This window comes from Mustelus asterias, chromosome 3 (genome assembly GCF_964213995.1).
Source record: "Mustelus asterias chromosome 3, sMusAst1.hap1.1, whole genome shotgun sequence".
NCBI lineage: Eukaryota > Metazoa > Chordata > Chondrichthyes > Carcharhiniformes > Triakidae > Mustelus > Mustelus asterias.
In genome coordinates, this window is record NC_135803.1 from 141,506,612 (window position 1) to 141,533,490 (window position 26,879).

General features: G+C 45.7%; 1 protein-coding gene across 1 annotated transcript in view; it reads left to right on the forward strand.

Annotated features, from left to right (window-relative positions):
* klhdc8b (kelch domain containing 8B) overlaps window positions 1-26,879 on the forward strand; it is an 89,811-nt gene that overhangs the window by 15,014 nt on the left and 47,918 nt on the right. Inside the window, exon 2 of the mRNA XM_078210169.1 lies at window positions 22,483-22,647. Coding sequence (XP_078066295.1) covers window positions 22,483-22,647 — 165 coding nt within the window. The remainder of the gene's footprint in view (window positions 1-22,482; window positions 22,648-26,879) is intronic.

Genomic DNA, 26,879 nt, shown 5'->3' on the forward strand with positions numbered 1-26,879 from the left:
GCTGCCCTTTCCCTCTGAGTGACTGCGGGAGCAATTAAGGCGATGCCAGGGAAGCTTAAAGGCAAAACATGTTCAGCTCATTCCTTGTCGCGTCCAATTTCCCTGAACAGCTGTGGCAAAACCGCTGGGAAGGTCGACATTCAGCCAGTTGAGAATACTGAATTCGAAAACGATCAACTCTGCCAGGAAATTATTTCAAGTAACCTTTCTTTGGCCATTGGCCAGATGATATAAATAATTGGGAACTGTGGAGTTGAAAGTGCTGTAGAAATAGCCCTCTCCTTCCAAATGGCACACTGTTTCCTTCTATCTTACTGGATAAACATTTGAAAGGCAGGACTGTAATTATCACTCAATGATTCTTGACAATGATCTATATTGTTGCTCTTGAGATAATATAAAGTTGGGATTAAACATAAAGCTTTCACTAAAGCTTCTTCAAAACCACAAACTAACATTGGATGCTATTAATGGTGTTACTGTGGACATTTGAGTTTTACAGTAATTATAGCTAGTATAATCGGTAAATATGTTTTTATATACAAAAGTGTGTTTGGACTTCAGCTTCCTGTCCAGAGCCTCTCAGAATCTTTTAGGTTTGAAGGAGATTACCCTTCGTTTTGCTAAGCTTCTGAGAGTATACGCCCACTCTACTCAATCTTTTATAAGACAACCTTCCCATTCCAGGAATTCATTTATAAATCTTTGTTGCACATCCTCAAAAGGAAGGCCTTAGAAAAGAGTCCAAAATTGAACACAGCACTGCAGATGTGACCTCACAAAAGCTCTGCACAATTGCTGCAAGGGCTCCTTGCTCTGATACTCCAAACCCATTGCAATGAAGACCAACCTAGCATTTGCGTTTCTCATGGCTTGTTGTACCTGAATTTTAACTTTCAGTATTTCCATCACAAGGATGCACAATTCCCACTGAACACCAACATTCAATCATTTCTAATCATTTAAAAAAACATTCTTTTTTTCTATTCTTCCTGCCAACCTCACATTTCCCCACATTATCCTCCATCTGCCACCTTGTTGCCTACACACTTTACCAATCCATGAGCGGGATTCTCCAATCTCATCTGTACCCGCCCTGCTGACAGTGAGAATGGAGAATTTGGCACTCAGCCAAAACTCCATTCGCGGCAGCGGCATTGGAGAATCCCAGCGGTGAACGAAGTCAGGGGATTTTGCCAGATATCACTTTATAGACTTTGACCTATGCATCCATTTTGCGCATCTGTTTAATGGTGGGACGACCTGCCACCAGAGCCTCAGGCTGAGGGAGTATATATTTATATGTGCATCTGTAAATAAATGTCTATTAAAGTGTGAAAATATCGGTTCCCGTTCTGTCTTTCACTGCATGTCTTCTTGTTGTATAAGGGCAAAGGCAGAGGCTTCTCCAGTACTATACCTCGTGTCTCCTTACACACCAGTCAGAGCAGTGATTCTAGCCCGTCCCTGACCACTAACTAGAATCATAGAATCAAAGGGGTTTACAGCATGGAAACAGGCCCTTCGATCCAACTTGTCCATGCCTCCCTTTTTTTTAACAACTAAGCTACTCTCAATTGCCCACGTTTGGCCCAAATCCCTCTATACCTATCTTATCCATGTAACTGTCAAAATGCTTTTTAAAAGACAAAATTGTACCTGCCTCTACGACTACTTCTGGCAGCTTGTTCCAGACATTCTGTGTGAAAAAATTGCCCATCTGGACCCTTTTGTATCTCTCCCTCTCACCTTAAATCTATGCCCTCTAGTTTTAGACTCCCCTACCTTTGGGAAAAGATGTTGACTATCTAACTGATCTGTGCCCCTCATTATTTTATGGACCTCTATAAGATCACTCCTAAGTCTCCTGCGCTCCAGGAAAAAAAGTCCCAGTCTATCCAGCCTCTCCTTGTAACTCAAACCATCAAGTCCCGGTAGCATCCTAGTAAACCTTGTCTGCACTCTTTCTAGTTTAATAATATCCTTTCTATAACTACTTTCCAACCTAAGGGGTATGACTGCCTCTTGAATAAAAGTGTCCAGATAATTTTCCCATTGCCTGATGCCCTGCTGTGTCTGCACCTCATTCTCCAGCTCAGTAACTCTGAGCAGATGTTCCTCACAATGCATGCACTCAGTGCAGATGTGAACAGGACCTCAATGCTTTCCACAAACTCCCACATGCTGATGATGTAGCACACCACCTGAACTCCAAACCTTATGGAGCTTTGTTTAATTAATTTAGTGAATTAGTCTGTATATTTAATAAATTTAGCCTAGAACCCTTAACACCGAATTACTTGACCTAATTAAAGTCATAGATAGATTAAATTAAATATTTAATTTCGGTTCGAATCCTGGCTCGGGTCACTGTCTGTGTCGAGTTTGCACATTCTCCTCGTGTCTGCGTGGGTTTCCTCCGGGTGCTCCGGTTTCCTCCCACAGTCCAAAGATGTGCGGGTTAGGTTGATTGGCCATGCTAAAATTGCCCCTTAGTGTCCTGGGAAGCGTAGATTAGAGGGATTAGCGGGTAAAATGTGTAGGGATATGGGGGTAGGGCCTGGGTGGGATTGTGGTCGGTGCAGACTCGATGGGCCGAATGGCCTCTTTCTGTACTGGAGGGTTTCTATGAATCTATGATTTACCTGTAATATGAGCGACCACAGACATTGGAGGTAAGCAGCAGCACTTACTTCCCCCTCTGCTTCGAATCCTCAACTTTTACACTCCACTTTTGCACTCTGTACTGCAATCAGAGAGACCTATTGCCAAGGGGAGGCAATGGCCTAGTGGTATTGTCGTTAGGCTATTAATTCAGAAACTCAGCTAATGCTCTGCCGAGTTCAAATCCCACCACGGCAGGTGATAGAATTTGAATTCAATAAAAAATATCTGGAATTAAGAATCTACTGGTGACCATGAAACCATTGTCAATTGTCAGGAAAACCCATCTGGTTCACTAATGTCCTTTAGGGAAGGAAATCTGCGGTCCTTCCCTGGTCTGGCCTACATGTGACTCCAAAGCCACAGCAATGTGGTTGACTCTCAACTGAACTCAGGCAACTAGGGATGGGTAATAAATGCTGGCCAGCCAGTGACACCCATGTCCCACGAATGAATAAAAAAAAACCATTGTGCATCAAAAGATGATTCTGTGTGTCAAAATGTTTATTTATTTTTTGTTACCCGGAAGGGATATATGCAGATTTACAGAAGTTTAGACCAGGTTAGAATGTACTGGCACCCAAGAGGCTGTATCATTCGCTCCAATAAATCGATCCTAGGAAATTCCCAGTGCAAATCTTCAAAATATGCACTTATATATATATTGTATACGGATATAAATGAAGGTATTTGTGCCGATTGAGACATGGAACTGGTAAAATCCTCACTTTATAAATAATAACACACACTTTGGAGCATTGCGTGATAATACAATTATCTTAATATTTGGTTGAAGAAAATGCTACTTCAGTCATGCTGTTGCCATTGGCATGTGTCTTTATGGATGTTTAAATCAACATTCTTGCTGTAGTAATTATTTTTACTTAGGGTTATCCACAGGTGGTTATATATAGCCTTTCAGAAAATGGTTTCCCCTCCTTAAGGTATTAAATATTTTACAGGTAACAGTGAAATGACTTGATTAAACAGCCAGGCAGCATTCAGCATTCTTGCGAATTCTCGGTAAGGCAACTAGTCCTTTTGTATTTCATTATCCTGTTCGAGCATTCAGAGCTTTAATGAAGCCATCTGCCACTCAATCGATTTGCCCACTGTGCTCTTTGTCAGACGCAGAGTGGAGCATTAGATGATATCAATGGTGCTCCAGTGACAATGTTAGGGGAGGGAGTCAGAGGGCCCTTTTAGAAACAGCTCCAAGATAGGTCCATAAAATAATTTAGCTGAGAAATCCTGTAAAGTCTGAAGCAGCAGAGAGCTGCTGAGGCAAAATAACAGAAATCTAAAATAGAATAAAACAATCAAAACACTCAAAAACAAAGGGCAGAATTCTCCCATCTCGACTGTGGCAAGCAATTGGAAGGCAATGCATTGGTCAGCTCTGCAACTGGAATACTCTTAAGTCAGTGGCTTCAAATCATATTTGCTGCATATCAGCATTGACACGTTGGAATACATAGTCCTGCTCTGACCAAAACCGCAAGAAACTACAACGTAGCCCAGTCCATCACGCAAACCAGCCTCCCATCCATTGACTCCGTCTACACTTCCTGTTGCCTAGGAAAAGCAGTCAGCATAATCAAGGACCCCACGCACCCTGGACATACTCTCTTCCACCTTCTTCCATTGGGAAAAAGATTCAAAAGTCTGAGAGCATGTACCAACCAACTCAAGAACAGCTTCTTCCCTGCTGCCATCAGACTTTTGAATGGACCTACCATATATTAAGTTGAGCTTTCTCTTCACCCTAAGCTATGACTGTAATGCTATATTCTGCACCTTCTTATTTCCTTCGCCCCAATGTACTCCATGAACAGTATGCTTTGTCTGTATAGCGCGCAAGAATCAATGCTTTTCACTGTATCCCATACATGTGAAAATAATAAGTCAAATTTGAGAATGCTGGCAATTGGGGAGGAGGTACAGTTGCAGTATTTATGGTATTCCATCAATGGAGGCCAGTCCGGTCCCCTCCAGAATTGGCATTCCAAATGGGCCAAAGGGCATCCAGTTATTAATCATCAGCAATTTACTGATAATTAGAATTCCAGATCAGAGATGGGAGCACTGAGCCAGGTTAGATAACGCTAATCATTCAAACCTTTACATACCAATCAGGGATTCAGATGTTACGTTGCTGGGATGGCATCTTGGTCACCTCAATGTGGGTGTTAGCACCTCAAAGACAAGGCAGCACCAGCGACAATGCAAGTAGGGCAGAAACCACGAAAGATTGTAACAGATCCTATGCATACAGATTGTGATCTTCCCTACCCTGAACTGTTCCTCAGTAATGTCTTCAATGTTGTATTCCATAGCGCAACATTGAAGACATTAATGAGGGACAGTATCAGGATACAGTGAAAAAAGAAATGGATCCAGAACTAAAAGCTGCCTTTTTAAAAAGTTAAAGTTTATTTATAGTCACAAGTAGGCTTACATTAACACTGCAATGAAGTTACTGTGAAAATCTCCTCCTCGCCACACTCCGGCACCTGTTCGGGTACAATGAGGGAGAATTTAGCATGGCCAATGCACCTAACCAGCAAGTCTTTGGACTGTGGGAGGAAACCGGAGCGCCCAGAGGAAACCCACGCAGACACGGGGAGAACGTGCAAACTCCACACAGACAGTGACCCAAGCCTGGAATTGAGCTCGGGTCCCTGGCGCTGTGAGACAGCAGTGCTAACCACCGCGCCAGAGAGTCCTAATGCAAAGGGGGAGGCAAAGGAGGGAGAGGCAGCACAGAAGACAGCAGCACCAGGATGCCCCGCCTGATATCCAGGGTCAAGGGAAACCTGCGCTGGATGTCGATTTGGGTGTGATTGCTAGCCATGCGGATCTCCTTGGCAATGGCTTTCCAGGCTGGAAAGGTGAGAAATTATCTGCCAGTCAGAAATTTAACAGGATTGGGTACAATTGGGTTTTACATCCAGCCTGATCTCAGTCTCCATTGAATTCAACAGTAGATAATGGTGGAGTGTAAAATCAACGCTCCACCTGACCATGTGGGTTTCCATTGGGAGAATTAAGTTAACTTCTCTGCCTTTCTTTCAGGATCAATACTGGCCAATCAATAGTCATCCTATTCGTGCGTTCGGCAATTTCAGCCGAGCAGATAATGTGAAAATTTAAACGTGCGTCAACATTGCTTCAGTTCCTGAAGCGTTAATGGTTCTTGCTCAATTAATAATTATCTTGTGTGGGAAGGACTTCACAAATACAGCTGCAGGGTTAAGGGACAGCTTATTTGTTTATTTAAATGCGACGATTGTGTCATCAGGTTGTCAAGGTGTCTCCAGGGAAACAGGAAATGTGGAGAGGACAGTGGATATGCGATAATTAAAACCGAGGTTCTAGTCCTCCTTTGAGAGGTTCTGTGCCCTTTATATGGGAGGGAAAGGAGATTGTGTTGAATCACAGGACAAAAATTGTGCAATCCAGACTGAATCTGCATTTACAAATTTACACTCAGTTCAGAAGTCAAGAGGGAATGTTAAAACTGCCTCTTCAGTAAAACGTTATAGACATTGATACAATGTTGGTAGCTGAAAAATAATGAACCATGAATTAACAGTGATCTGAAAATAAGAGTTTTACAGATGTAACTCATCAATTCAATGTTTCTGTTGCGAAAGATAACTGAAAATCTATCCTGTGAAATATGTGATCTTTCCTGAATATGTTGTAAATTGTGACATTCTAAAGACTGAGCTAGCAATTCCATTGGGGGCGGCACGGTTAGCACTGCTGCCTCACAGTGCCAGGGACCCGGGTTCAATTCTAGTCTCAGGTGACTGTCTGTGTGGAGTTTGCACATTCTCCCCATGTCTACGTGGGTTTCCTCCGGGTGCTCCGGTTTCCTCCCACAGTCCAAAGATGTGCAGGTTAGGTGGATTGACCATGCCATGTTGCCCCTTCGTGTCCCAAGATGTGTAGGTTAGGGGGATTAGTGGGGTAAATACTTGGGGTTATGGGGAACAGGTCTGGGTAGGATTGCCCCTTAGTGTCAGGGGAATTACGTGGGGTTACGGGGATAGGGGCCAGGGTGGTAGTGTTGTCGGTGCAGACCCGATGGGCCGAACGGCCTCCTTCTGCACTGTAGGGATTCTATTAAGTTTGCCCTGCACTCATGATGGTTGGAATACCATTGGCTGGATTTTGCAACCCCCCACCCAGTCTGTTTTCAGTGGTGGCGGTGGGGGTATTTATTGTATGTAGAAGTATGATGGGTGGCAAGTCCACTACCTTTGCACCCACCCCTGAGCTGCCTCCCATACCATCTTAGGTGCGAAATTAGTGGCCCACCCACCATTTTTAAATAAATAATTGAGGGTCGATGGAGCTTGTTAACAAGCCAATTAACTTGGATAATATGCTGCCTAAGCCACAATATGGGCAGTATGGGCGGGCAGGCAGAATTGGGTAGGATTTTTGAAATGCAGGACTCCAGAATCCATCATCTCTTCTTCCCGGGCCTGTTCGCGGTCTTGGCAGTGCCCACCTTCTGGTGTTGCCGAGGCTGATCGGCCAGCAGCCACTGAGGATGGGATCTCCTTCCATTGAGGAGGGGAAGTCTCACTATCACCATGGCCTGCCCGCAGCATGCTGGGGCTTATGGCTGCAGAGTGGACTTCTTCCAGGTGTGTCGGTGGCCAATGACTTTCCTTCAGGAACCTCCCAAGCACCCCCCCATAAAATCCAGCCTCATGGCAAGCCACTTCATCCCCACCCTTCCTCTCCACAACCACCCATCTCCTCCATCATGCAGCCTTGCAGTCATCTCAAAGAGGAAAAAATAGAGTCAAATCCAGGGCCAAAGTGCATCCTAGAATGTACACTTTCTGACAGCATCTCTCCATGAAATTCAGCAACAATACAGTGGCCATGTTAAATTGTCCCTTAGTGTCAGAGGGATTTGGAGGGTAAATACGTGGGGTTATAGGGATAGGGCCTGGGTGGGATTGTTGTCGGTGCAGGCTCAATGCTCTGAATGACCTCCTTCTGTACTGTAGATTCAATGATTCTAAAAAAAATGCCTATCAGCATTGAATTCCACACCAGCGATGGGGGAGGCACCATGGGCCGGAAACATATTTGGACTAGCCACATAAATACTGTGGCTACAAAAACAGGTTGGGGATTTTTGTGAGTGATTCTCCCCCTGACTCTCCAAACCCTTTCCACAACCTGCAAGGCACAGGTCAGGAGGGTGGTGGAATACTCTCCACTTGCTTGGATGAGTGCAGCTCCAACAGCACTCAAGAAACTTGTCAGCATGCAGGGCAAAGTAGCTTGCTGATTTAACATTCCATTCATGATCTTAACCATCCATGGACCATACCATCTGCACACTGTGGCAGAAGTGAGGACCATTTTGCAGGATGTACCACACAACTCACAAGGGCATCTTTCATAACACCTCCCAAAACTCGTGACCTCTGATACCCAGAGGAACAAGGGCAGCTGGCACATGGGAACACCATCACGTGACCTCTGAGTCACAGACTGTCTTGACTTGGAACTAGATTCCAATGTCTTCATTTCCACTGGGGCAAAATCCTGGAACTTCCTGTCTAACTGGGTGTAGTTACACCACATGGGCTGCAGGGAGGGGGGCAATTTTCCCATCCCGCCCACCACGGGAACCGTAGCATGCGGGGTGGTGGGGGGTGCAGATCGTGCAAAGATCTATTGACCTCGGGCGGGATTTTCCAGTTTTGGGGTGAGTGCGGCTGGAAAATCCCGCCCCAGGTGTTCAAGAAGGCAGCTCACCACGATCTTATCAAAGACAATCAGGGATGGCCAATATATTTTGGCTCTACTAGTACTGTCCATATCCGTGAACTAATAAAAAATCTATACCCTTTGGTTTAGTGGGGGCTCCAGTCATTAAGAGGAGCATAATTGTCTTACTTCGGTGACAAATGCAGTTTAAAAATCTCGCAATGAGGTGAGTTGGCACCACTTTAGCACTTTGTTACTTTAGTTCTTTGTTCGTGAAGGACTGCTGCTATTCTTTAATTTACCAGCGTGCACTAGTTTTCACCAGATCTTTTTAAAATGTGTAGCTGTCTTATTATATTCTCTTTAACATAGTAACAGGAATAGCAATAGACCACATGGTCCGTCGGGTCTCCTCTGCCAGTCAACACCTTCATGGCTGATCTTGGGCTGCAACTCCATTTTCCTGTCCTCTTCCCCACATTTCTTGATTTCCTGAGAGACCAAAAATCTATCCATCCCAACCTTAAATATATCCAATGGTGGATCATGCACAACCCTCTGGGGTCGGGCATTCCAGAAACTCACAACCACAGAGAAATTTCTCCTCATTTGAGTCCGAAATGATCGGCCCTTTATCCTGAGACTGTGTCCCCCGTGTTTTAACCTTCCCAAACAATGGACAGGATTTTCCAGCCCTTCCCATCCCGCCGAAAGCGGACACCATGCTGGGTTCACCGGTAGTGGGACAGGCAAGCCATGAAAAACGCCGTAGACGTCGGTGGGATCTTCTGATCCCGCTGGCGGCCAATGGCGAGCCACCACTGCCTCCGGGAAACACACTGTGGTGGGGCTGGAAAATCCCACCCTATCAAGCTCCTTCAGAATGTTCAAGGTTTCAGTGGTGACACAGTGGCACAATGATTAGCACTGCTGCCTCACAGCGCCAGGGACACAGGTTCGATTCCTGGCTTGGGTCACTGTCTCTGTGGAGTTTGCACATTTTCTCCCCGTGGGTTTCGTCTGGGAGCTCCTGTTTCCTCCCACAGTCCAAAGGATATGAAGGTTAGGTGAATTGACCTCAGTGTACCTGAATAGGCGCTGGAATGTGGCAACTCGGAGATTTTCCCAGTAACTTCATTGCAGTGTGAATGTAAACCTACTTGTGACTAATAAATAAACTTTAACTTACTTTCTCGTTCTTCTAAACCCCAGAGAATCCCAATTAATCCTAATTGACAACCCCATCATCCCATGGACCAATTTAGTGAACCTTCACTGTACTACTTCCAATGCACATATATCCTTTCTTAAACGTGGGACCAAAACTGCGCACAGTACTTCAGATGTGGTCTCACCAAATTACTGTGCAATTATAGCAAGATTTACGAGTTTCACATCTTTAAAAAAAATTCTGCTTTTCTATTCTTCGATTCTGTGAGAATTTTGTTGTCTTTTTACATTTCCTTCTCTCATTACTTAGCTTCTGAGAGCAAGTTGATGAAACAATTAACATCCCCAACCTTTCATTCCTTAGGTTAATTGTAATGTCATCTCTGTCCTTTTCTGCTCCAATCACTCTATTTTTCATGAGGGAACCAGCGTCTAGTTTTTTTTCCTGCCGTGTAGCACACTTAAGGTAAGAAATTGGGCTCAGTAGCATCCATTTTTGGAAGTTAAGAGTGCCATTAGGAAGCCCCAATTGCACGGCATGCAAACACCATCTTGTCAAATACCTCAGTGCTCATGCAATGAACGTCTCCCAGGAGTACATGTAGAGTAGTTAGGTCATGACATCCATCAGTGTATCGCATTGATTTGATACCAGTGATGCCATTTTGGAGTTCAATGCTATAGTCAATCCCATCTCACTATATTGCATAAGTAACCGCATGTTAAGTAGCATGAAGGACCATCATTCACCCCCCCCCCCCTCCCCCCTCCAAAACCAGTTACTTAAAAGTAGCAACAACTATTTGCAGGTTTGTTGCCGGTTGATTTCCTCAGGCTATTGCTAAGATACTACATGTTTATGGTGCTTTCCATCCTTGTTTCAATTTTCAGAATTCTGAACAAACTGTTGTAGTTCGGTGCTGAAGGACTTCTAAACAAAAACAGAAAAATGCTGGAAAATCTCAGCAGGTCTGACAGCATCTGTGGAGAGAGTGGAGCCAAGTAGAGCAGAGAGGGCATCTCCACAGATGCTGTCAGACCTGCTGAGATTTTCCAGCATTTTTCTGTTGTTGTTTCAGGTTCCAGCATCCACAGTATTTTGCGTTTAGCTAAAGGATTTTTGTTGACTTCAATACTTCCGTATAAATCAGTTGCCCCCCCCCTCCACCCCCCGGACATGGTTACACGAGTAGGATTTCCCCTTGGGATAACTGTGAGAATGACCCTGGCCATGCAGAGCAGGACAAGCTGCTGGAAGATAGAGGAGGAGAGTTCTCAGTAGAAGGGCATATCTGCCCAGGGTGCTCAGCGAGCAATTCTACGACCCAAACATCACTGACAACCAATGTTTAAGACATCGCTTCGCCAAGGAGGTTGGCAGTGAAACCTGCCAACAATTCCAGCCACAACTCCACCTTGAGTGAAGGGCAAGGATCACATTGTCAGTAGTTTTTTTAAAGTTTATTTATTAGTCACAAGTAAATTTTACATTAACACTCAATGAAGTTACTGTGAAATTCTCTTAGTCGCCACACTCCGGCACCTGTTCAGGTCAATACACCTAACCAGCACATCTTTCACACTGTGGGAGGAAACCGGAGCACCCGGAGGAAACCCACGCAGACATGGGGAGAACGTGCAAACTGCCGCTAACCACTGTGCCACCATGTCAACCTTTGTGAAAGTGACCATGATTATCAACCTTTACACCTCTTGTTCCATCTGGGCTGATGCTGGAGATATCAGTAACACCTTGCAGTTTGTAACTGGTGCATTAGGGAGGTCACAAGTGCTCCAATCAAAGGGAAATAATTTAATTTCAGTCCTTCTTGGCAGGGGTGTGCAGCCTAGCTAGGAGAAGAGTTTACAAGGTTTTCAGGCCTCCTCATGATGCAGGGTGCCATTACAGGCATTGCATGTCAGTTCAACCTCTCCTCACCATGCAGTTGGTGTGGGACAATAGGTAGCGCCTCATTCTGGTATCCTGGCAGCAGTCACAAAGCCTTCCATTCTGTAACAGTCTGCTGCCCCAGCTCCATTTCAACCACCATGGCAAAGCAGAAGGTGGCTACTAAGTGAAAAGGGCTATCCTACAGACTGCATGACTCAGGTTTGCAAGCCATGCGCAGCATGAATACTCTGAGAGCAATGCTGCCTCAAGAAATGTGACAGCAAATCATTAGCAAGCTGAAGAAATAATTCTGCAGCCTGGACTACCCTGGAGGAACCCTGTGCAACTCAGCTGAATGAGTCTCATGATTTCCTGATGGCAGACTGCATGTTGCACAGCATTGATGTATGGTAGCTACTGTTGTGTTACTGGATCAGTAATCATTTAATCATAGAATCCCTACAGGGCAGAAGGAGGCCATTCAGCCCACCGAGTCTGCACCAAACACAGGCCCTATTTCCTTAACCCTGCTAATTTACCCTGCTAATCCTCCTGACACTAAGGGGCAATTTAGCATGGCCAATCAACCTAACCAGCACGTCTTTTGGACTGTGGGAGGAAACTGGAGCACCCAGAGGAAACCCATGCAGACACGGGGAGAATGTGCAGACTCCGCACAGACAGTGACCCGGAATTGAACCCGGATCCCTCATGCTGTGAGGCAGCAGTGCTAAAGCCATTGTGCCACCGTGCTGCCTGAGCGCTGGACTAATGTTTTAGTTTAGTTTATTTATTAATGTCACAAGTAGGCTTACATTAACACTGCAGTGAAGTGACTGTGAAAATCTCCTAGTCGCCGCACTCCGGTGCCTGTTCAGGTACACTGAGGGAGACGTGAGTCCAAATCAATCAAATTTTAGTCCAAATAAACCCGGGCTGAAACTCAAGTATCAATAAAGTGATCATGGAAACACAGGATTGTTATAAAAACTCACCTGATTCAGGATATCCTTCAAGAAAGAAAACTTGTCACCTTTACCTGGTCTGATTTATATGTGACTCCAGACCAGAAAAATATGGTTGACCCGTAACTTGCCCTGTGAAATGGCCCAGCAATTACCACACTGTTATAGCACCATAGAACCATTGAAACGTTACAGAACAGAAGGAGGCCATTAAGCCCATCTTGTCGTGCCAGCCTGAGAACACTCAGGTGCCCTTTCTAATCCCACCTTCCTGCACCCGGTCCATAGCTCTGTAGCTTACAATACTTAAGATGCAGATCCAGCTACTTTTTAGAAGAGTTTAGGGTCTCTGCCTCCACCACCAACTCAAGCAGCGAATTCCAGACACCCACCACCCTTTGCATAAAAAAGTTCTTCCTCATGTCCCGTCTACACCCACTACCACTTATCTTGAATCTACCTCCCCTGGTATTAGAATTCTCCACCAAGGGAAACAATTTTATTCTGTCCACTCTATCTCTTCCCCTCATATCCAAGAAGGCGGCTCACCACCACCTTCTCAAGGACAACTAGGGATGGACGATAAATGCTGGCCTAGCTACACTTCCCAAATCCTTTTTTTAAAATTGCCATCATGACAGAACAGTCCTTTCACCATCTATCCAGTGAGAAGCTGATCAACATCAGTACAAAGTGGAAGAGGAAGAGGGGACAGAGGAAAGGAGGCTGCAATCTAAGTACCTTCTTTCTGCCTGGGCAGTGCCTGAAGAACTCATGGGTTCATCACCACCTGTACGCTCCCCTCCAAGACACACACCATCCTGACTTGGAACTATATCGCTTCCTGCACTGTCGCTGTCAAAATCCTGGAACTGCCTTCCAGGCTGAACTCTGGGTACACCACATGGATTGCATCATTTCACCACCACCTTCTCAAGGGCAATTAGGGATGGCAAGACAAGCTGGCCCAGCCAGGAGTGCCCACATCGCATGAAAGAATTTTTAAAAATTCATTCAAGAGCGATAATGGTAACCACAACTCCAATTTCCCATTTGTCAACCTCTGTGATATCCTTTACATTATGCACAGCATCAGTATCTGAGCTAGTATCTATGGGTGTCTTCAGCATCATTCTCTTCTACGTGGTCCTTCACTGCCTGCCCAGCTTGCACTTCTTGGAAATCTGAAAGGAGAAAGACAGAAGGGTAGGGTTGTGAGGACTGAAGGAGTGGGGAAGTAAGAGGTGCACGCTTACATCTTCCAGCTTGTAAATCAGAAGTGATTTGTAGATTGAGGGGGAGCAGGATGTGAGAAAGAGGATTAGATACGAGGAAGCAGTCACTTCCAATAGATTCGGCCCCGTTGCTGGTCACAACCTCAGAAGTGGCTTTTCTGATAATGGTCAGCACAATCTCTTCTCTGGGGTTAGAGCATGCAGGCCTATCTCTCCCCCTCCGGCTAGCTCCTGCTACTCCAGCTATGAACCACCTTCTCCTACAGAGAGAAGTGTGTCAGTGGGTGTTGTGCAATATTTTGGGGTGACGTGGCTGTCATGGTTGAATAGTTTGCAGTGTGTGCAAGCCGTCAGTCGTGAGTGTAAAGCTTGCAAAGGTGCCGAATTAGGGAAGGAAATCTACAGTTCTTACTCGGTCTGGCCTACATGTGACTCCAGAGCCACAACAATGTGGTTGACTCTCAACTATCCTCTGAACAAGGGCAATTAGGGATGGGCAATAAAAGCTGTCCCATGAATGAATAAAAAAAAGTGTGTGAGAATGAGGTTAAGCATCTGAATGTTAGGTATGAGTCCTGATTGATGGAGACTGTTAGATGATAGAAAGTGATAGGAATATGGTAAACATTTAACTTTTGCAACACTGCTCAGATTCTTGGGACTGTTCTCCTGTTACTGATCCCCCGTAGCTCCCTGCTTTGTCATGGTGTGTGCCACAAACAATAAATCAGGCTAGCAAGTAAAGATTCTAGGGCTCCCGAAGTGCTTTCAGCAATTAGTGCAATTAGTGCTTGTTGTATGCAGAAATCATGTTAATGAGTGGACTGCACAAAGATGCCTTGCTGCTGGTGTTATGTTGTGCAGGGTTAATCACACAACACAATTCACTCCTTAATTTCTCTTGCATTTTCCAAAGTTTTTCAGGAAACAATTCCTCACCATCACCAAAAATACAATCCTTTCACATTTTGGCACCTTTAAGATTGGGTTACAGATTGGTTCATATTTTTTGATTTGATTTTGATTTTATTTGATTTATTATTGTCACATGTATTACCATGATGTGGAGATGCCAGCGTTGGACTGGGGTAAACACAGTAAGGAGTCTAACAACACCAGGTTAAAGCCCAACAGGTTTATTTGGTGGCGTTTGCCACCAAATAAACCTGTTGGACTTTAACCTGGTGTTGTTAGACTCCTTACATGTATTACCATACAGTGAAAAATATTGTTTCTTGCGCGCTATACAGACAAAGCATACCGTTTGTAGAGAAGGAAACAAGAGAGTGCAGAATGTAGTATTACGGTTATAGCTAGGGTGTAGAGAAAGATCAACTTAATGCAAGGTGGGTCCATTCAAAGTCTGACAGCATCAGGGAAGAAGCTGTTCTTGAGTCAGTTGGTACGTGACCTCAGACTTTTGTATCTTTTTCCTGATGGAAGAAGGTGAAAGAGAGAATGTCCGGGGTGCGTGGGGTCCTTGATTATGGTGGCTGCTTTGCCGAGTCAGCGGGAAGTGTAGACAGAGTCAATGGATGGGAGGCTGGTTTGCGTGATGGATTGGGCTACATTCATGACTTTTTGTAGTTTCTTGCAGTCTTGGGCAGAGCAGGAGCTCATACTAAGCTGTGATACAACCAGAAAGAATGCTTTCTATGGTGCATCTGTAAAAGTTGATGAGAGTCATGCAAAATTTCCTTAGTCTTCTGAGAAGTAAAGGCATTGGTGGGCTTTCTTAACTATAGTGTTGGCATGGGGGGACCAGGACAGGTTGTTGGTGATCTGGACACCTAAAAACTTGAAGCTCTCAACCCTTTCTACTTCATCCCCGTTGATGTAGACAGGGGCGTGTTCTCCTCTACGCTTCCTGAAGCCGATGATAATCGCCTTCATTTTGTTGTCATTGAGGGAGAGATTATTGTTGCCGCACCAGTTCACCAGATTCTCCATCTCATTCCTGTATTCTGTCTTGTCATTGTTTGAGATCCGACCCACTACGGTGGTGTCGTCAGCAAACTTGAAAATCGAGTTGGAGGGGAATTTGGCCACACAGTCATAGGTGTACAATGAATATAGTAGGGGGCTGAGAACACAGCCTTTTGGGGCACCGATGTTGAGGAGGTGTTGTTGCCTATCCTTACTGATTGTGGTCTGTGGGTTAGGAAGTTCAGGATCCAGTCGCAGAGGGAGGAGCGGAGGCCCAGGCCACGGAGTTTGGAGATGAGTTTCATAGGAATAATGGTGTTGAAGGCTGAGCTGTAGTCAATAAATAGGAATCTGACATAGGTGTCTTTGTTATCTAGGTGTTCCAGGGTTGAGTGCAGGGCCAGGGAGATGGTGTCTGCTGTGGACCTGTTGCGGTGGTAGGCAAACTGTAGTGGATTCAGGCAGTCTGGGAGGCTGGAATTGATTTGTGCCATGACTAGCCTTTCGAAGCACTTCATAATGATGGATGTCAGAGCCACCAGACGTTAGTCATTAAGGCAAGTTGCTTGGCTTTTCTTTGGTAGTGGGATGATCATCATCTTCATGAAGCAGATAAGGACCTCAGATTGTTGTAAAGAGAGGTTGAAGATGTCTGCGAATACCCCCACCAGCTGATTCTCTAGTTTGCCCAAGTATTCATACATTGGTGGGTTTCCTTATTCAAGCCCCTTGCATACTGCATTGGAAGCTGATGTTTATAATCTGCTGGCCCATTGGCACTTGGTGAAAAAAAAGATCCAAAATAACTATAATTCCCTGGGGAAGTAATGAAGCTAGGAACACATTAAAGGATCCGTTCTGTAGCAGAGCTAAATAAACTGAAGTTCTGACTGAATCAAAGTGATGCATTTGCCACTTGTGTACATAATTTTGTCTTTGGGTGCATTGTAAAACAGGCAGTATTTAATCAGTCACCTTCTATATAACTCTTATCATTTTCATTTTCCTGACTTCAAAGTTATCCCCAGTGTGTCAGACACAAGCACTCGTTTAATGAAACATGCTGTAGGAAATAAGGGGAGATTTCTTCCATGACCTCAATGCGGCAATATTTTCGAAATGGATTGATGATTTGTGACAGCTCGCAGCAAAGGACTCTTTCGCCAGAATGGCAAATGGTAAGAGATGCTGAGACAGGAAATTCTCACTGCTCAGTGCCAGATACACACACTTCTGGTGTGTCCCGGACACTATTTTGTCTGGGGTCATTAGCGTAGGTGCTAGGAGCATGCAGAGCAGACAGCTTGTGCGATTCCTCAGTAACTTAAGGAAAATCAGCTATGACTGTCACCAACTTTTACAGATGCACCATAGAAAGCATTCTTTCTGGTTGTATCACAGCTTGGTATGGCTCCTGCTCTGCCCAAGACTGTAAGAAACTACAAAAGGTCGTGAATGTAGTTCAATGCATCACACAAACCAGCCTCTCATCCATTGACTCTGTCTACACTTCCTGCTGCCTTGCCAAAGCAGCCAGCATAATTAAGGACCCCACGCACCCCGAACATGGCCTCTTCCATCTTCTTCCGTCAGGAAAAAGGTACAAAAGTCTGAGGTCATGTACCAACCAACTCAAGAACAGCTTTTTCCCTGCAGCTGTCAGACTTTTGAATGGACTTATCTTGCATTAAGTTGATCTTTCTCTACACCCTAGCTATGACTGTAACATTACACTTTGCACTCTCTCATTTCCTTCTCTATGAACGGTATGCTTTGTTAGTATAGTGCGCAAGAAACAATACTTTTCTAATACACGTGACAATAATAAATCAAATCAAATCAAAGCAAAAACTCTATGGTGCCACTTCTGATCTCAACACTCCAGTTGATGCCCTCTCTTAGTCTCACAGAGCTGAACATAGTAGGTTGCAGTGCTATTTAAAGGGATCATCATCTACTTTTGTGTTAGTTGCTGATTGATTTTCACATGTTTCTGAATTATTAGAGGGATTTGATTGTACTGTTAATTAAATGAGGTGAAGTCTGCAGGGAGTGGTGTGGCACAGACTGAAGGTCTGTATTCTGACTTTAAGGATTCTGCTCTGACCACTTGCTCCCAGGTATGGGTGCTGCAGTTTTGGTTTTCCTTTGCCTGCAGCATGACAGGGAGAATGACAAAGAAGACAACAAGCGCCTCAGAGAGCGAGGACGAGGAAGGGGAGGATCATCAAGGAGAAATACTCCCACTTCAGCCTAAGCCAGGAACAGTGTGTGTGACATCTCTGTATGACTGTGCTCACTGAAATCTGCCACCTATTACAACCATTTCTACAACCTCACGGCAGGACAATGACAGCATTGCCAGTAGCTGCAGAGGTGACCACAACCATGAACTTCTCTACATGGGCCCCTTTCACACTGGAGCTTGCAACAATCTCTAAAACGTCCTTGATTACTATCCACTGTTGGACAAGAATAGGTCATTGATGTACTCCATGCAAAGAAAGGGGATACAGTCCATTCTTTCTTTCCAGAGAGAAGGAGGCAGAGTGTGAACACACAACATTTCCAAGATAGCAGGCTTCCCCATGGTGTGTATAAATTCAGAAATGTTGCAATGGGTTCCACTCCATCTATGTCCAGCTGGTGTGCGACCATACTTTGTGCTAGCTTCAGGTTAATGCCTGGCATCCTGGCAGCAATGATGTGGAGATGCCGGCGTTGCACTGGGGTAAACACAGTAAGAAGTCTCACAACACCAGGTTAAAGCCCAACAGGTTTATTTGGTAGCAAAAGCCACTAGCTTTCGGAGTGCTGCCCCTTCATCAGGTGAGTGGGAGTTCTGTTCACAAACAGGGCATATAAAGACACAAACTCAATTTACAAAATAGTGGTTGGAATGCGAGTCTTTACAGGTAATCAAGCCTTAAAGGTACAGACAATGTGAGTGGAGAGAGGGTTAAGCACAGGTTAAAGAGGTGTGTATTGTCTCCAGCCAGGACAGTTAGTGAGATTTTGCAAGCCCATTCAAGTTGTGGGGGTTACAGATAGTGTGACTTGAACCCAAGATCCCGGTTGAGGCCGTCCTCATGTGTGCGGAACTTGGCTATCAGTCTCTGCTCAGCGACTCTGCGTTGTCGTGTGTCGTGAAGGCCCTGCAGAGAGACGGAGGCAGAGTGTGAACACACAACATTTCCAAGATAGCAGGCTTCACCATGGTGTGTATAAATTCAGAAATGTACCACATTTGCAAGTCTCACTAACTGTCCTGTCTGAAGACAATACACATCTCTTTAACCTGTGCTTAACCCTCTCTCCACTCACATTGTCCATACCTTTAAGACTTGATTATCTGTAAAGACTCGCATTCCAACCATTATTTTGTAAATTGAGTTTGTGTCTTTATATGCCCTGTTTGTGAACATAACTCCCACTCACCTGATGAAGGAGCAGCGCTCCGAAAGCTAGTGGCTTTTGCTACCAAATAAACCTGTTGGACTTTAGCCTGGTGTTGTGAGACTTCTTACTGTGTCACCCTGGCAGCAGTCATGGGGCGGGATTTTCCAGTCGCGCTTGCCCCAAAACCAGAAAATCTCACCGAGGTCAACGGACCCACTATGATTCCCGTGATGGGTGGGACAGGAAAACTCCCCCCATGGTGTCTTTATCCTGCACCAGTCAACTATACTCTCAGATTTGAGCCAACAATGCACGTGAGGGTGGTAACTGGATGACAACGGCTGGCCACTGACCTCCTGATTTATGACTTGTGCGTGATAACCCATGAACATATAGGCAGCTTGAATAATGAGAGCAATGGTGCCATCTGAAATGTCACTGAGCAAACCATTACAGTTCTTAGGCAACACTTCTGCTGCCTGCTCAGACCTGGAGGAGTCCGCCAATTCTCTCCATCAGGGTTCAAGACATGATTCATCTAAATCTGCTGCTGTCAGATTCATTATCAAGAGGGTACACGCCTGCAACTGGCTGTAAATAAGCAGCTGAGGAGGAGAATGAGGAAGGGAGGAGACAACTGACATATCCCCTATCTGGGTGAGTTGTCCATTATCGACTCATCTGACTCGAGTACCAGTAATCCCAATTTCCAATTCGACAATGGTCTCTCTGTTAACCTTCCCTCTGTCACTGGCTATCGCAACATCTTCTTGGCCGCATTGCTGAAATAAAAATGACCATAAACTGACCGAAGCAGATACGGTAGTGAGTTTTAAGGGGTGTCTTGACAAATACATGAATAGGATGGGAATAGAGGGACATGGTCCCCGGAAGGGAGGGGGCTTTAGTTCAGTGGGGCAGCATGGTCGGTGCAGGCTTGGAGGGCCAAAGGGCCTGTTCCTGTGCTGTAATTTTCTTTGTTCTTTGTTCTATTCCAAACCTACTTTACCAATCCAATGTTCCATACCAAAGTCCATTAATCACCCTTCTGCATTCCTTTAGTGCCTGTTTGCCTACCCCAGTGCTCCTATGCAGTGCTACCCCAGTAACTGCTATGTGGCTGGTGGGAGACTGCTGACTCTAAATGGGAGAGACAACAGATGGACTTGCAGGATGCCCATGTGCAGCTCCGGCCCTCGAACACCCAACTTTGGACTTGAATTGGGCAGCTACAGTCATGAGATGGCTAATTGACAGGAACCAGTAAGGGCAGTGGTGGAATGGCAGTGGTCGGAGGATAAAGGCTGTCATTAAAGACAGCATGGTGGCAGAGTGGTTAGCACTGCTGCCTCACAGTGCCAAGGACCTGGGTTTAATTCTGGTCTCAGGTGACTGTGTGGAATTTGCACCTTCTCCCTGTGCATGGGTTTCCTCCGGGTGCTCCAATTTCTTCCACACTTTGAAGAAATTGGTGGGGAGGCGGGGTAGGTATTTTAATTCTAATTTTGATATAATTTAAATGCAATTAGCGGGCCCGGGAATTATATCTCCAGGCCCACTAGCCCCTCCCCTCCTCCTGCCTCTGCCAGGAGTATTTCACTCCAGCGGGGTTTACAGTAGCTCCCCATGTTCGGGGAAGTAGCGGCCCGACCCTGCTGGAGTGAAGGGGGTGAACCGGGGCCCCCAGAGGGTAAGGCGTCAGGGAGGTGTCCCCTGGGCATTGGCACCTTCTAGTGCCAGCCTAGCTCCCCTGGCACTGTCCAAGGGGCAAAGTGCCAATGCCCAGGGGCACCTTGGCACTGCCCATCGGGCATGGGGCAGTGCCAATGGGTGGGGCATATGCAGGCGGGGCCTGATGGGAACTGACAGATTGGCGCATGCGCAGTGTGCTGATTTCAGCCTCTCCAGCGGGGATAGGCCCTGCCCCCTAGTTTTATAATGATATTCATGCTGGTGGCCTCTGCAGTGCACAGAGTTCTCCTCAGCACTCCTACTGAAAAAAACAGCGTGAATTACTCCAGTTTTCACGCAAATTCGACTCAGTAATTTTTTGGAAGAATTCCAGCCTATATTTTTGAAAACTTTATTGTAACACCAGCATTTGTTTAACATTGAAAAGAAAAGATGTTCCACAATGGCATTGTGCTTACTGTGCATCAGTAGTAGATTGATGACAATAAACTGTAATGTTCATTACATTCAAGAAAGTTGGCAATATAACCCACATTTTCACCAGGTCTTGAGCAGTTACTTGATTTCCATTTTTTTCACACTGGATTTACATTCTGGTATGTACCAGTAAGATTCTCAAGAAATTTCGGCCAAAGTTGTTATTGTCGGATGAGAATCATAGAATCCCATTCAGCCCATCGAACCTGCACTGACAACAATCCCAGCCAGGCTCTATCCTTGTGGCCCCACATATTTACCCTACTAGTTCTCCCTAACACTAAGGGGCAATTTAACATGGCCAATGTACCGAACCAGCAATTCTTTCGGACTGTGGGAAGAAACCGGAGCACCCGGAGGAAACCCATGCAGACATGGGGAGAACGTGCAAACTCCACACAGACAGTGACCTGAGGCTGGAATTGAACCTGGGCCCCTGGCATTGTGAGGCAGCAGTGCTAACCAGCGTGCCACCGGGCCACCCCAATGGATGCTAATATAAATCTTGGCATTGGTCAAGTCAAGCAAGTGTGAAATGCCATGAATTTGCTGAATCGGGTTTGATGCCATGTCTGTGATACCCAGTACAAATGCACAGAAGGCCAGGCAACAGTGATTAGCACTGCTGCCTCACAGTGTCAGGGTCCCAGGTTCGATTCCAGCCTCGGATTACTATCTGTGTGGAGTTTGCACTTTCTCCCCGTGTCTGTGTGGGTTTCCTCCCACAGTCCAAAGATGTGCGGGTTAGGTTAATAGGCCATGCTAAATTGACCCTAGTGTCAGGGGGACTAGCAGGGTAAATATGTGGGGTTACGGGGAAAGGGCATGGATGGGATTGTGATCGGCACACACTTGATTGGCCGAAAGGCCTCCTTCTGTACTGTAGGGATTCTATGATCCTATGAAAACGCTGTAAGTATATTATCTGACTTGAGCCATAGAGAAGAATCTACATGTTTCGCCATAAAAACAGCACTAATCCAGTATAGTACAAACATTCATTATGTGCAATCTGCAAAAGACAAGCAAGAGTCAATATAAATAAGGAATAATTCCCGAACAAAGCCTTAAGTTATAGCAATTCAATATGCTGAAGCTACATTTGATAAATATTATTTTTGCAGACAGGCTTGTGAAAAGTCAACACAAATGCATTTGATCAGGCAGGATTTAACCACAAAGGTGCCAATCCAAATCTTGAACACTTATTAGAGTGTGTGAGTCATCGTAATCATATTGTATCCAATTATAATGCTATTGCTTTCAGCTATTCTTGCATCGTTATGCTGCTAACATGATTATGTGGATTACGTTTCAGATGGCAGGGTGTATGCCTTGGGAGGAATGGGCTCAGATGCTGCTCCGCAGGCATTGGTACGTGTGTATGAACCAGCCAGGGATCACTGGCAACCTCTCCCACCGATGCCAACGCCACAGTATGCAGCCTCTTCCTTCGTCAAGGGCAATAAAATCTATGTCTTAGGTAAATGACCACTTTGGGAAGGCGGCATCTTTTTTCTGCATGTTGTTACCTTCTTCTGTATCAAGACTTATTATTTTTATGAAGCTGTATTTTCAGAAACTGTTGCTTATCAGAAAAACGCGCTGGAAGAAGGCATTAAAGTTTCTTACTGTGTGAACTGGGAGTAATTCTGGTCCTCGTGGTTGAGAGTATAAGAAATAAGAGCAGGAGCTGGTCATTCTGTCCCTCGCGCCTTCACTGTCATTGAATAAGATCATGGATAATTTTTTATCTTAACTCCACCTTTGTCCCCATTGTTGCTTAATTCTCTTAGTCTATCAATCTATCAATCACAGTATACTCTAGAGCAGGCTTGTCCAGCCGACTGGCCTCAAAGCCCCTTCCTGTGGCCCATGGAGGGTCTGTTCAAAATACTGATAAGAGGGGTCAGTGAGTTGGAAGATTTCTGCACGAGACACGTCTGATGAGTGTCTGCTTCTCTGCTGTGTTTGCTACCAGTTAGCTCAATAGTAAGCCTTTCAGCAGCAAATATGGGAGAAAAACAGGCTGCGATTGGAGGGGCAGCGAATGTTAACTGTCCTGGCTGGAGACAATTCACATCTCTTTAACCTGTGCTTAACCCTCTCTCCACTCACATTGTCTGCACCTGTAAAGATTTGATTACCTGTTAAGATTCGCATTCCAACCATTATCTTGTAATTGAGTTTGTGTCTATATGTGCCCTGTTTGTGAAACACATCCTGCACACACCTGGTGAAGGGGCAGTGCTCCAAAAGCTCGTGCTACCAAATAAACCTGTTGGACTTGAACCTGGTGTTGTGAGACTACTTACTGTGCCCACCCCAGTCCAACGCCGGCAACTCCACACCATGGAATCCCTACAGTACAGAAGGAGGCCATTCGGCCCATTTAGTCTGCACTGACCACAATCCCACCCAGGTCCTATTCCCGTAACCCCACATATTTGCCCTGTTAATCCCTCTGACACCAGGGTCAATTTAGTATGGCCAATCAACCTAACCTGCACATCTTTGGAGTGCGCGAGGAAACCAGAGCACCTGGAGGAAACCCATGCAGACACGGGGAGAATGTGCAAACTCCACACAGACAGTGACCCAAGCCAGGAATTGAACCCGGGTTCCTGGCGCTGTGAGGGAGCAGTGCTAACCACTGTGCCACCGTGCCGTGACTGAGTATGTGAAGATAGATAGACTCTGAAGCACACTCATGGTTCCCTGGGCTTCAGTCACTTTCCCCTACTGCTGGTGTTCTGGCTTGGCTCTCGCTGCTCTGCCCCAGCTCCAGCCACATTTCCCTCCACTCCTGGTGTTCTGGCTCAGCTGGGTTCACATTCCTCCGGTTCTCTTCACGTTTCCTCCTTCTTCCTGTGTTCCCCCGGTTCTCAGCACTCCACTCAGCAAGCACCACATTCATTCACTGCTGGACCTCAGGCTTCGTTCCAGGTCTCCCTTCTGCTGCTCCCCCACACCCACTCCTCGCAACCAATTTTGTGAGGGTGATGGTAAGTGGGTGAGTGAATGTGGTGATGGGTGTAAGTGCGTGGGACAGTTGTTGTGAGTGAGGTTGTGTGAGTGAGGCTGTGTGTGTGAGGGTGGGTGAGTGAGTGATGGAATGTGGGTGAGTGAGTGAGCGTGAGTGCAGCAGTGTGAGTGCGTCTGTGTGTGTGTCTGTGTGTGGGGTTGCGGGAAAGAGTGTGAGTCTGGCTCAATCCCAGTCACATGGTTCTCATTCACCCTCATCCCCACACACCAACAGGCACTGTCACCCACTGGGTGTGTGTGAGTGAGCCAGCACCCTGAGACAGGGAATGAGCTGGATACACATGCCGGAATTTTACCACCTTGCCCGCCCCGATTCCAGGGCTCGTAAGATCCTGCGTGAGGCCAACGGAGAATACCATTCTGCGAGCCTCGCCTGCCCCGATTCCAGGGCGGGCATCGTGATAAAATTCCGGCGACACTCTCTCACCCTTTCATGCTTTAATGGCTGTCTTTATTTATTATTCATCTTTTAAATGACGAATTTATTGTTGTGACATTTCTTCTTTGCCCGGTAAGTTGTTTCTTTTCATACATCAGCTCTTTTTCTGACATTCATGTTTAATGTTGTGTCAAACTTTATCTTTCCAAAACGTGCTCACTGCCTCCAACACCACCGCCCCCTCCCCCCGATGTATGAGAAAAATTAAAATGTAACCCCCCTCACCCCCCTCCCCCACCACCACACAAAACGATAGAGAATGAGGAAATCTGACCTGCACACTATTACCCCCTTACCTACTATTCATCATTGTTGCCCTGCCTGATTTCTCTTCTGAGGGGTGGTTTTGAGGTAGGGGTTTGGAATCGTGCTGAATTGAGCAGCCAATACAAGCCCCAGATTTACTGGATCTCTCTCGCTCTCCGCAGAGTTTACACAGCATACATTCAGATGCCCACAACGAGTTCAAATTCAGGCACTTTTAGTTCAAATGATGCTTAAGACTATAATCCTTTCAGACTGTTATGATTGGCTGTTAGGAATCCAATACTAAACTGAAGGATCAAAAGTGTAAGATATATTGATTCAAGAGCAAAGGTGTGGCGGGATGGTGGCACAGTGGTTAGCACAGCTGCCTCACAGCGCCAGGACCTGGGTTCGATTCTCAGCTTGAGTCACTGTCTGTGTGGAGTTTGCACATTCTCCCCGTGTCTGCGTGGGTTTCCTCTAGGTGCTCCGGTTTCCTCCCACAGTCCAAAGATGTGCGGGTTAGGTGGATTGGCCATACTAAATTGTTCCTTAGTGTCAGGGGGATCAGCTCGGGTAAATGCGCAGAGTTATGGGGATAGGGCCCGGGTGGGATTATGGTTGGTGCAGACTCGATGGGCCGAATGCCCTCCTTCTGCACTGTAGGATTCTGTGTGAATCAAGGAATCTTTAACATACTCCAGAAACATATAAGGTTACATTGGCATCATGTCCACCTGGTCTTCTCACACAGACTGCACTGGCAGTTTGTGGTGAGTGAGAGTAATTGGTACAATTGGTGCCTCCCTCTCATGCTGCCAGTGTCTAACAGCTGTGGAGAGAGTTACCCAGAACTTCCCCCATCAGGAGATCCTATAATGATCTGTCCTTTGTCCCTGTGTGAGGGGACAATGTATACATTTTTAAAGGGGTATCTGTCCTCATGTGCTCAAGGTGCTTTCCTATATGGCACACCCTTGTGAGTGGGGCCTAGTTTCATCTTTCTGGTGTTTGTTACATTTCATTTTACTGAGTACCAGTCTATCACCAGGCCTTTTAAGGCGTAAGGTAGTGAAAACTCTCAACATAGGGAAGAGCATGCCAAAGGCTTTGGAACAGGAGGCTTTTCCCTATTCAAGGCCAGACAGGAAATCTCAACTAACTTTGAGACCAGCTATATCTGGGATCTGGCATTTTTTGGAGCCATTCTGCTAGACTCCTATCAGAGTAATGTTCCTACTTTGCGATACCATATAATCCAAAATTAAATTAAAAGGAATTTTTTATGAACATATGAATTAGGAGCAGGATAGGCTATTCAGCCCCACTAGCTTGCTCCACCATTCAATATTATCATGGCCGCTCTGATTGTGGCATTAACTCCACATTCCACCTACCCCCAATAACCTTGGGCTCCCTTGTTATTCAAGAATCTACCTACCTCTGCTTTGAAATTATTCATTGACCCTCCTCCACTGCTCTCTGGGGAAATGAGTTCCAAAGACTCATGACCCTCCAAGAGAGAAAAGTTATTCTCTGTCTTAAATGGGAGACCCCTTTAGTTTTAAATGTTCTGGTCTCTCCCACAGGGGAAACATCCTTTCAGCATCCACCCCATCAAGTCACCTCAGGACCTTAGGGGTGGGATTTTATGGCTTCGCTCACCCTGAAACTTGTAAAATCCTGCCCAAGATCAACGGACTTTCCCATTGTCTGCCCCTCGCCCGCTCCGATTCCCATGGCGGGCGGGCCAGTAAAACGCCAGCCTGTATGTTTCAATAAGATCACCTCTCAACCTTCTAAATTCCAGCAGATGCAGTCCCAACCTGTCCAACTTTTCCTCAAAGGATAACCCCCTCCCCATCCCAGGTATCAGTCGAGTGAACTTTCTCTGAAGTGTTTCTAATGTATTTATATCCTTTCTTAAATAAGGAGACCAAAATTGTACACAGTACTCTAGACGTGATCTCACCAACAACCTGTGC